We start from the raw sequence: 11,732 nt of genomic DNA on the forward strand, positions 1-11,732 counted from the left end.
ATAAATCAGCAATCATCCAATCAATAATCTATAAGAAACGAAATAAAAAGGCAAGCAGTAATCCTCAGCGCACTAAAGCACAAAGGTGTGCAAAACATTCACCATCAATGGCCGGGGAACCAAACACTTTACATAATAAAAAGTTTGCCCCGATCGTCTTTTTTTGAACCAGAACCGTGCATTAGAAGTTATCCAGCTTAAACAATAAGAAACTAAACTAATCGGGCCAAAAAAATAGTGCATGTTCTATTGACTGCTGTGTGAAAAGCTTCTCTTTCGAATCCAGTTTTTGTGCCAAGGTGGTTTGAACGTATCTCTAAAAAAAAACACCGCGCAATCGTGGGTAAGTTTAAATAATTCGACAAAACTCCAAAAATCATGGGGTGAATTTGCAGCTTTTACACCATATAACGTGAAAAGTCCTCTATTGACTGCTACATAAAAAAGTTGTTACTTTGGCTGTTTAAAGGGCATCTAAAGACATGTCTTTTCCATGGTTTGCTGTGTAACGCGTTTTTGTCCAATGTTATAATCCAATTTTTGCAGAACGATTTTTTAACAACAACCCTGATAATTTCAAGTCGACTTAAAAAGTTCGCTAAAATTCCAAAAACGACGTTAGAAATTGTCTACTCTCTGAACATATAGAGTGAAGTGTTTTCTATTGATCCTTGTTTCTCTCTTTAGTGTAGTTTGTAGAAAACGATTTTTTGAAAGGACATCGGATAATTCTCGGTCGATTTAAAAAAATCACCAAAAGTCTACAAACTATGTTACTTGCAACTTGCAATTTTCAGGTCATATAAAGTGAACTGTTTTCTATTGATTCCTCGCTTTCTCCCAGTTTTTGTAAAACAATTTTTTGAACTATTTCTTTAGGTAAAATAGTAGAAAAGTTTAAGTACGACGTTATGAATTTCCAACTTTTAGAGCCTTTTAAAAGAATTATTTCCTATTGGTCGCTGTATAAAACATTTGCCTGTTTCGTATACATTTTGCAAAACGATTTCTGAAAATGGCTCTTAACGCGAAAGAGACCGGGTTATTGTTGATCGATTTCCAAACTTCTGCAAAAGCTCAAAAACAAAGCTATTAATTCGCAACTTTCCGATCGAAAATAGAATGAAATGTTTCCTATTAATATGCTGTATAAAATATTTGCCTCTTTGGTATAGTTTTTGCAAAACCATTTTTTGAAAATTTCTCATGACCTAAAAGAGGCACCGGGAAATCTAATTCGATTTTAAAAATTGATCAACAGTCCAAAAACTGTGTTATACATTTGCAGCTTTCAGAACATATAAAGTTGTAGTATTTTCTGTGAATCACTGGTTAAAATATTTCTCTGTTTGGTCTAGTTTTTTAAAGTGACTTGTAATTTAAAAAAAACAAGATTTTTCCAAGACAATTTCAAAAATTCGCCAAAAGTCCAAAAATGCGTTGGAGAATTGCAACTTTAAAGGCAAATAGAGAGAATTATCTTCTATTAACTGCCGTATAAACAGTTTTTGTCATTGGTTTTTGCCTAACGATTTTTTGAAAGTGTCTGAACATGAAAGAGAAATTGGGTTATTTCAAGTATATTTCTAGAAATTGCCAAAACTCCAAAAACTACGCTATGAGTTTGCAACTTTCATGGCATATAGAGTGCAGTTTCTTCTATTATCGAAAAAGTGTTTATTTTTAGCCCGGCTTTTCAAAGCGATTTTTGTTGGCTTGTTTGGTTTGGTTTGTTTTTTTTTTAGTTTGGCCAAATCGCCTTCTATTGAACCAGAGAATGTCTCAGTATACAGGGTGATTTATGTAGACCGCGCATTAGAAGTTTTCCAACTTACAGTTGTTTTAGAAGCTGTACAATATCTCTTATACATACAGAAACCCCAAGTAAACTCAAAAAATCCCCAAAACTCAAGAAACTACGTTACTAATTTGCAGACTTTGTTGATGCCGTTGATGCACGATAGAGAGTCTCCTATTGACTAGTACATAAACAGTTTTTACTTGTGCTGTTGAGTTTTTACAAAGCTACTTTTAAACTCCTTTAACTCTTAAAAACAGACAGCGGGTGATTCTGGTTCGAGTTAAAAAATTCGCCTAAATTCCAAAAACTACTGTATGAATTTGCAGGTAGTAGGGCATATAAAGAAAAGTCCTTTCCATGGACTGCTGTGTAAAACGTTTTGCCTTTAGTCCAGTTTTTGCATAACGATTTTTTAAAGACAATCCTGATAATTCCAAGTCGACTTCAAAAATTCACTAAAATTTCAAAAACCACGTTATAAATTTTCTACTTTCGGGACATTAACTACAACTAATAATTAACTCAGACATATTAATTGCAGCTCCCATTTATAATTCAAGATGGTTCGCCTTCAAGCGAATGCAGTTTCTATTATACAAGGAAGAGACCGAAGAGACCACGCTAGATTCAGAAATGGTAAATACTAAGTTTAACTTTTTCAACTATTTTCTATTGCTCATTGTGAATGTAGTTGACAGAGATTAAGAAACACTTTGTTTCAGGAACAGCATCATTTTAGAAATTCCGAAATAATCGAAGTGGAAATCCAAGACAATCCAGAGGAGGAGAGTGGCGAGAAACTGATTGTAGCAAAGAGACGCACATTTCGGCCCTCAGTAGCTGCTCCGAAGCCCATTAACGACACTACATTGGACGAGAAGAGTTTCAACAGTTCCCTGAGCGCTCGGCTCGAAGATCCATGTGCAACTTATGGGGCACACGTGGCAAATAAGCTCAGAAGTTACACGCAACAAGTGCGTGTGCAAGTGGAACATGCCATCAACAATATTTTGTTTGAGGCAGACATCGGCAAATTTAATACGAATCCTGCGGGACGTTCGAAAATGTCCCCGACAATGTCCGACATCTTCGATCCGCATGACTATGAATGAGCAACCTTGCCTTCCGCTCAACTGTTAATATCTGTGTAAAATGAAGTTAGATGTAGGTACCTGTTGTAAAAATAATAAAATATCTAATTTGTAGATTTTTATCTTCGCTTATTCTGTTCGTTTATGGTCAACTAACCGTACATTTTTTTCTATTTAGCTTGAAATGGGCTCTGAGTATTGGCAAGAGTAAAACTCTCAAACTTGCACATACTTCCACTCTTTACCCTGTAACTCGGCCAGTTATCAAGATTTTTCAGAAATTCGTTAAAAAGCCCATAAACTTGGCGTAACAAGTTGTTTCAGGGCCAGTTTAAATTTTCAAAGGCTGGCTGTTCCTGAAAGTTCGATTTTTCGTTACAAGTTTGGCTGCGCAACAGGATTTTTTAACCCGAAAATGTATTTTTACAAGCACCTCAATCGTAAAAAAAATGTACAATTCTTTTTTTTTTTTAATCGCAATTGGGCACATTTTTCTCTTAATAGTCGAATTTAGACCAAGATCTGAAGCGCTGGTTGGTCGTGGCAACACGCTCTTTTGCTACAAGGTTGGCGGCGTACCAAAATTGTTTTAACCCTAAAATTCATTTTTAGAAGCCATTAAATGGTTTTTAGAAAAAATTACAATAAATAAAAAAACAAATTTGTTTTTTTTTGAAAATCGCAAATGTGCAAAATTTTCGCTAAAAAGTCGAATTTATACTGACTTCCACTTTCCATTAACATGGTTCCGTATATGGTTTCGGAGTAATAGGAATCTGAATTTAGATCGACTTAAACTGCCACTCACATTGTTTACGCACTTATTTGCCCATAACTCCCCCACTGTTGAAAATATTTGAAAAAAAAATCGCTCAAGGTTTCCACGGGCATTCGCTAGAGTTAAGCTGTCTTGACAAAAATCTACATCGGCAACGGTTTGGGACATGATAAACCTTGAATGTTGGCAAGGGTTCGACTATTCTATTTGCGCGTACCTCCACTCTTTTGCCCATAACTTCGTTAACTGTCGAGATTTTTTTAAAGTTTCAAAAGCCCCAAAAGCCCAAAGAAGTAGCTGTAAAAACTATTTCAGCCTCAAACTGGATAGTGGTCACAGCAAGGGAGTAAAACAAATTCGAACTCAGTGTCCAAACTTTCGAAAAAAAATATTTATTACCGAAAAAAGTTCTCTAATGAAAAGACTCTAATGCCGAATGGTAAAATAACATTTTTAAATTTGTTGAAAAACGTGCGATAAAACCTGTATCTCTTTACCAACTTTTCGCAATATTGACATAATTACTTTCAAAGAGACAAGAATTTCGTCGTCGGTACCATCCGAACAGAAAATCCTGTAAATTTCGAGGTTCGCTAACCCAATATTAGGTCAATTAGGAAAACAACACGATTATCCTCATCACTAATCCTAATCTCCATCTTTATAATTCAATTTTAACCTTCACACAGAAAAAATACACTTTTGAAATCTTTCACAGCAGAAGAGGTAAACTTCACAGGTAATCGAACCCCTTCAACACCCAAGTCGCATTTCATTAAAGGAAACAACAAAATCTATTTGAATTCATCCAATTTATTCCCACCCTGATATTGATATGGATAAACAACTAAGTCGTCTTGGGCAGGCAGCTGATTGGCACGTCTGATGGAAAATAAAAACATTATATAACTTAAATCCTCTGAAATTTTGTAATAGAAAAGTTTAAACCATCTAATTTAGATATTTCAATAAAAAATATTAAATTCTAATGACAAATGAAATTAAACCAAAAATGATCATAATGGTTCAACGTGTTAAATTGTTGTTTTCTACCAATTCTCAAAATATATCCATAAACATAGTTGCTCATTAGTGCGTTCAAAGTAGGGATGGTCGGCATTTAACGTAACCGCTCAAATAACAGTGTTCCAGACGTGTAACCGTAACGGTTACACTTTGCCAATTTAACCACTTGCTTTTGGAACCGTCTCATAAACGCGAAAAAGTCGTTCGCAACAGCACAGAACCGATGCAACACCGTCGAGCCATCGGTCCAGCTGCAGCATCGCCAGGAACCATAATCGGTCAGATCAGCGAAATATTGTTTAGTTTCGGTGATTACATAATTCAGCATTTTTAGTCTATAAGTATTACTGTTAATGTGGATTATTTTATGTTATTATTGACTTAATAACACGCGTAAGTAATTCAAATGCTATTACAAAAACTGTGATGCCCCGTCAATCAGAAGAAGTTCAGTCAAAAGGTAGACAAGAAGATTATTACATTTTTCAAGATTTTGACAAACTTGTTTCATACGAAAACACAGGTATATTAGTACTTTTGTTCCATGCGAGAGATTATTTTACATAGCGGGTGCTATCATAAACGAGCGAAGAAATAGACTTGGTAAAAAGCATACGCACAAATTATTCTTAAATATTACTTCATTTTTAAATGAAAATTAGCTTTTTAAACATTTTCGCATGTAAAACGTATTTTATATTTTATTTAAACCATTCGATTTTTTTATCACTTTTTTCCTTTCAGTAGTTACTTGTGGCCCATGTTTTTGATTTTTGAGTATACTATTGTTAGTTTATCAGTGCTAAAAACTTTTTTTTAATAAAGTAAAGAATTATTTATCATCACTATTTCTACCAGTATCATCACTGCTAATTTTTAATGAAAATTTAAAAAAGTAACATGTTACTTTTGAGCCGCATTTCGGAACCGAACACCAAAGTGAAACTGCAACGTTGTAACCTGTTCCAGGAAAATAACCGTTTAGCGCACCTCTAGTTCAAAGTGCGATATGAATTTTTGCTCCTCAAAAGATGCGAATTTGAAAAGTAGGTGCGTGTAGAACGAAGGATAATAAACCATGGATCGTTTTATAAAAAAATTTCAATATTCCTTTTTGGCCGCCTGGACCATCGGTAGACAAAGCTAGTCATTCTTCATAAATCTCGATTTGTTTGGGAGCAACATTGAATTGAGGTGGTAGAAATAAAAATACTAAAAGTAGGTACGGATGGATATAATGTCAAAGAATTAACCCGAAAAGCAACTCGCCTGGCCATTAGCCATCTGTATTAATCGATTTATTGTAATCATAAAAGGTTCTTGGATTTTCTGACCTCCATCTCTACATTATACCTATGTTTAAACTTTTAAGCATATGGCTACGATTCAAAGAGCCAAGGGATGAAATATGACTCTTGGCATGTATATTCAGAATAGTTTACCCCACTGTTTCCTGTTGATAAATGTGCAAGATAGCAAAATTTTTGGATTTTCCTGCAAATGAACACTTCTCACGATTTCTTTTGAGCGTAATCACGGTTTATTAGCAACAAAAACCCGATAAATTACTGTATTTACGAGTCCAACGAGTTTACTACCAGTTTACCTCATTTGCGGTGTTGTCATGATGAAGGCTTCATTATGTTTTCTTGTAATTACCACCTTAAATTCTCATGCATTTTTTATTTAAAATTTTAACGCTGTTATTTTAGTGACTTCTTTTATATAGAATGTAAACCAGTGTTGCTCCCATCGAAAAAACGTAAACAAATGCATGTGTATAATCTGAGGTCCGAACCAAGAAATTCCTTCGTTGCAAGACACCTTCCTCCAAAGACACGCGTCTTTCTGTGATTTGGAAGTGGGGCCAAAAAGCCTTTGAGGGAAAGGAAAAATGCTTTCAGAAACAGTTGGCAATCGCGGTACAACCAGCTAACCCAAACAAACAACAAGCATTAAACCATTTTTTCTCTCTTGAATCTCACTGAGTCCGGATTCTTACCCTAAGTACTCCGGGTCGAAACCCAATTTCACGTGCCCCTGAAGAACAGCAAACGGTTCTCAAGTGCCATCCCGGGCACTACCGCATAAGCATTGGATTGGGTTTAGTTTAGTTTATTTTAGTTTTGAGTAAATCCTGGTCTAGTTTCTCCGTTTTTATTTTGTTATTTTTTTCAAATATTATTTTAAGATTTATTGCCGAATTTTTATTATACTTTGTGTACGATGTTTGATTTGAAGAGTTTGCAATTTTCTAATTACTTAGACAAATACTAAAAAAACAGTTTCTAGGATCGATTGATTGATTTTCTGGGGTTCTTCTTTTCTCCCGAAGTTGCATCTTTCCAACTGCATTCAACCGGCTACGTGTTCACATGAAACCAAAAGCAAATGTTTGTTTGTTCTATTTCACTTTACATAAATTAAACAATAAATTTTGAAAACAAACCCAAAATGGCAAAAAACTCAATTTTTAACTTATGGCATATTGAATTATTTATTGACGAATTGAGAACGTCTTTGCTAATTTTTATCCAAAAAAGTGAAGTTTTCTGGCCATTTTGAGTCTTTAAAAACGCAGCTACAAAAAGTACAAGCGGCCGTTCTTCAATCAAATGCATTCAAAGAAGACAAAAAATGAAGAAAAATTTTGATTTTTTGCCGCAAGCGTGCAGACTGTTTCGCCCAATTTCAATCGAAAAAAAATTGGAAAAACCAGAAGAAATTACGTGCTTTGAGGAATTGTGCCATTTCTTGATTAGTTTTTATCAAAAAAGGTGCTGAGTTTTCCACTCATGAAGAATCTTTAAAGCATGGAAAAGATCCGTGGCTCTCTTCAATCAAACTACTTTTTAACTGTAAATTGCACTTTTTAAGAACCGAAATTTATTTCCCATTCCATGAGAAACAGTCGTTCAAATGCCTCAGAGAAAAAAGAAAGCAAACCTTAGACTTTGTATACTAAGTTTGCTTAGTTTTTTATCGTTTTTCTTTCTGAAAATAAACAGAACAATTTGATTTTTTAAGTGCTTTGAAAAATTGAGGAATTTCTCCATGACTTTTCATAAGAAAAAGTAACGAGCTTTCCAATCATCTTAAGTCTTCAAATAATGGAAGAACCAACGCGGCTTTCCTCTTTCAAATGCACTGTGGGCATTTCAAAGGCTAAAAACGGCTCAAATATCTCAAAGAAAAAAATAAACGTGCGAATTTTCATACTCGGGCTCAGTTTTTCATCGATTTTCATTATGGATGCACGAAGAAAATCCAAAAGAAATTACTTTTTTAAGTGCTGTGGCAGAGTGAGACATTTTTGACAAATTTTCTTCAAAAAACATGTTAAATTTTCCACTCATCTTGAATATTTAAAGCACGGAAGACAAGAGCGGCTTTCTTCAATCAAATGCAATTTTTCAAAGCTTAAAATTGTAGCCAGTTCAATGGGAAAAGGCACTCAAAATATCTAAGAGAAGTAAAGGAAGAACCTGCAAATTTTCATCCAAAGCGTGCTCAGTTTGACATCGGGTTTAAATCGTGCTTAGTTTTTCCGTCAATTTAAGACTTAAAAACATTGAAGAAGTGCGGCTTTCTACAAGCAAAGACAATTTTGAGAAGCTGAAATTGTGACCAGTTTAATGGGAAAACGTCGCTCAAATGTTTCTAAGAGAAGAAAGAAACCTTATAATTTTCATGCAAAGCGTGAACAGTTTTTTATTGATTTTTATTCTGGACAAAATGGAAATACCCGAAAAAAATTGGCTTTTCAAGTACTTTCAAGAATTCAGACTTTTTTCACCCAATTTTGATGACAAACCATGCTGAGTTTTCCACTAATGTAGAATCTTTAAAGCATGGAAAACAAGCGTGGCTTTCTTCAATCAAATCACTTTCTAACTTTAAATTTCACTTTCTGTAAACGGAAATTGGTGGCCGGTTCAATGGAAAAAAGTCGTCCAAATGCCTCAGTGAAAAAGGACGAAAACCTTAGAATTTTTTTACTAAGTTTGCTTAGTTTTTTTTCGATATTCGTCGATATTGCTTTTAACAGTGCTTTGAAAAAATTGAGGTATTTGTATCTTTTTATTTTGTGTATTTTAGTCTTTAAAAAATAGAAGAAGAAACACGGCCTTCCTCTATCAGAGACACTTAAAAAAAACTGGAATCTGTGGTCATTTCAAAGGACAAAAACGGCTCGAATGTCTCAAAGAAGAAAATAATTAAACCTGCGAATTTCCCTGCAAAGCGTACTCAGTTTTTCATCGATTTTTATTCTGGGAAAATGAGAAGATCCCAAAGAACATACATTGTTAAGTGCTTCTTGAATATTTAAAGCACCGAAGACACGAGCAGCTTTCTTCGATCAAATGCACTTTTAAAAGCTGAAAATTCTGGCCAGTTCAATGGCAAAAGTCACTCAAAATGTCTCAGGGAAGTAAAGGAAGAACCTGCGAATTTTCATCCAAAGCGTGTTCAGTTTTAAATCGGAGGAAAAAATGGTTTAAGGTGTTACACCGTAAGAGGCGAGGTATTATAGCGCATTGACCCATCAAGCGTGGTGTTAACACAAAAGCGCCATGCGACACAGTGTTACACCCAGGCCTACTCTGTACATCTCGTATTACTTTATGGCCCAACTGAAGCCATTTATAAAAAAGCGCAATTAAAAAAATCTTAACCACCCGGCATTTTGAAAAAGGATATTAAGACAGTCACCGTGAGATACCAAAAACGAATTGAAAACAACTTTCTCTAAAATTAATATTTTACGAGATATCGCACTTGGACCCACTGATGAGCAACTGTGTTTTTTGGCAAAAATGAAACATTAATCCACACGTTTCGTCACTCAATTTGCAATTTTAAAGAGAAAAACGCCCATTGCCAAAACCACATTAAAATTACTATTGTTTAGCTTTGAAACCTTCGATCAATCACAATGAAGTAACCGAGTTTTACTAGTTTGGCGTTGAAAATTAAAATCAGTTTCATTTAAAGTAGTAAAACTCAGTTACTTTATTGTACAGAAGTGGAAAAATAGCTTACTTACCTCTTGACCCACGTGACAAAACATCGCCATCATTCACAGAGTTTTCTTGATGGGTTTGGGCGCAATGCTGACTCTTACTGGCGCACACAAATCCAGCATGGTGGGATTGGAGTCCATGCTGGACTTCCGTTTGCCAATGTCCGCCTCAGGCACGCAAAGCGCAATATTCATCTCCACATTGCACGCCTCTGACCAGACTTGATGCGACACCAACACCGAGCTGAGCAGTCGAATGTTGTACCCAATAGGTGGCTCTAACCACATACAGAAATGTGGCAGGATGATGAGAAGAGCGAATTTTTATTACCTTTATTAAGTGTGTCATAGTGAAGAGGTTTCAGGTGAGTGGGTTTCGGCACCACCACTTGGGTTCGCTGGTCTGGATACTTAATCTTCAATCGGATCCTGGAAGGATCCAGTAGGTGCGTCAGTTCGGCCTCGAATGGCACTGACATAATCAGACCGGCGGTGAACTTTAGCGATGTGTCTCCTTGTCCAGATGGTTCAATAATGTTGGCTGAACTCATTCTGATCTGAAAATTTACCCGATTCGATTCAGCAACATTTTAAACTAACAGTGTGATAACAGTATAGAATATAATATAGAATTTCTCATATAATTCTATAATACCACCCCCCACAAAGCTACGATTAGACTATGAACGAAGCGGTACAATTGGCAGTTGGTAGAGAAATTGTAGTCGCCTGGAACAACTTTTGGGGGCCCTGAGACTGGTGAACAGGGTTTCAGTTCCGTCGTGCCTGGAGGTGTAACCACTTCTGCACTTCCGCCTCTCCATACCAATGCGCAGCTCATGCAGTTGTTCCTCTGCGGCAATGAGGAGCATGAGCCGTCGCCAGGTATCCAGACTTGGAGTGAAAATGGAAGTGAACCCCAGATGGGTAGGCCACACACTGGCAACTCCCACACCCCTGTCGGAGTCTGCATCAAGGATTCTGGAGGAGGCAAAAGATCGCTATCAACACATCCTAACACCAAAGTGACTCAAGGAAGAATACCAACACCGCCAGACCATCGTAACATACAATGTGAGAACACTACTCTCGGAAGAAAATTCCTACCAGAGTGGCCTACCTTGTAATAAAACTGAGCACAAAATACAGTATCAAAATTACACATTACACAATACAGAAGAAGAGGCGGACGTCTTCTATGAGAATGTGGCATTGGCCTTGAACAGCACAAAACATGGTCCACCATAATTTGCGGAAGTACTTCAATGCAAAAATAGGTTTGACAACAGATAAATCGGAGGAAGAAATGCCCGGGGTGAGACCCTGTTGGACTTTCTACTACAGCTGCTTCAGTAAGAAACTTCACAGAAGATGGACATGGGAACGTCCATTCCGACTGCAAGTAGGCCGAACAGAGCCAAGAAGACGCTAATTTATACAACACGTGCTTGCATTTTGGTGGTGATTTATTAGGCTTGTAATGGACAGGCTCTAAAATTAAGCCTCAAAGTGTGTTTTGAGTGTTTTATATCTATGTTTTTAAAATAAATATTGTAAAAATGTACTGTGTACAAGTAAAGTAAGTAAAGTAAAGTGCTGTGTACCCAAGTGCAATGGAAATGATAGTGGCGAATCAACAGTGAGTGTGTTCAGTTTCCCAAAAGACGATGGGTTGTTAAAACAGTGGCTGCGAGCAATACCTCGAGACAATTTTCAGCCCACGAAAAACAGCAGAATTTGTCTACACCATTTTTGACAAGATAGTATAATGTGGATAAGTACTTCCTATAACAAAAAAAAACGGTAAAACATTGAAGGTTCCTTTAAATCATCTAAAGTTGCAACCAGGTTCGATTCCAACCATTTTCCCCAATTGTTATTCTTACATGTCAAAATCTAACTCAATAAGTAGACAAAGTAGAGATATAAAAAATGAATTACTCGAACAGGAACATTTACGAAAGGCTCTCGCAGAAAGTAAAAACAGTTTCCTCGCGTATAAGAAGTCAGTAA

At 36.1% G+C, this 11,732-nt stretch overlaps 2 protein-coding genes across 3 annotated transcripts in view; one reads left to right on the plus strand and one right to left on the minus strand.

Moving 5' to 3' along the window:
- LOC109541683 overlaps positions 1 to 3,006 on the plus strand; it is a 6,347-nt gene extending 3,341 nt beyond the window's left edge. For both annotated transcript variants that reach the window (XM_019910596.2, XM_019910595.2), the window contains exons 2-3: positions 2,343 to 2,437; positions 2,524 to 3,006. In XM_019910596.2, the coding sequence (XP_019766155.2) occupies positions 2,343 to 2,437; positions 2,524 to 2,913 (485 nt within the window). In that variant the 3' untranslated portion in view covers positions 2,914 to 3,006. The remainder of the gene's footprint in view (positions 1 to 2,342; positions 2,438 to 2,523) is intronic.
- A 1,457-nt stretch (positions 3,007 to 4,463) lies between these two features.
- On the minus strand, positions 4,464 to 10,276 carry LOC125504390 (integrator complex subunit 4-like; the record flags this gene model as incomplete). Its single annotated transcript, XM_048666268.1, is given in 3 exon segments — positions 4,464 to 4,552; positions 9,744 to 9,997; positions 10,051 to 10,276. Coding segments are annotated over 2 exon segments (447 nt in total), but the record flags the coding sequence as incomplete, so codon positions are not given.
- Between the last annotated feature and the right edge of the window lie 1,456 nt (positions 10,277 to 11,732).

The sequence above is a fragment of the Dendroctonus ponderosae genome, unplaced genomic scaffold (assembly GCF_020466585.1).
Source record: "Dendroctonus ponderosae isolate FM_Combo_2020 unplaced genomic scaffold, Dpon_F_20191213v2 Dpon_F_20191213_441, whole genome shotgun sequence".
In the NCBI taxonomy this organism is placed as follows: domain Eukaryota; kingdom Metazoa; phylum Arthropoda; class Insecta; order Coleoptera; family Curculionidae; genus Dendroctonus; species Dendroctonus ponderosae.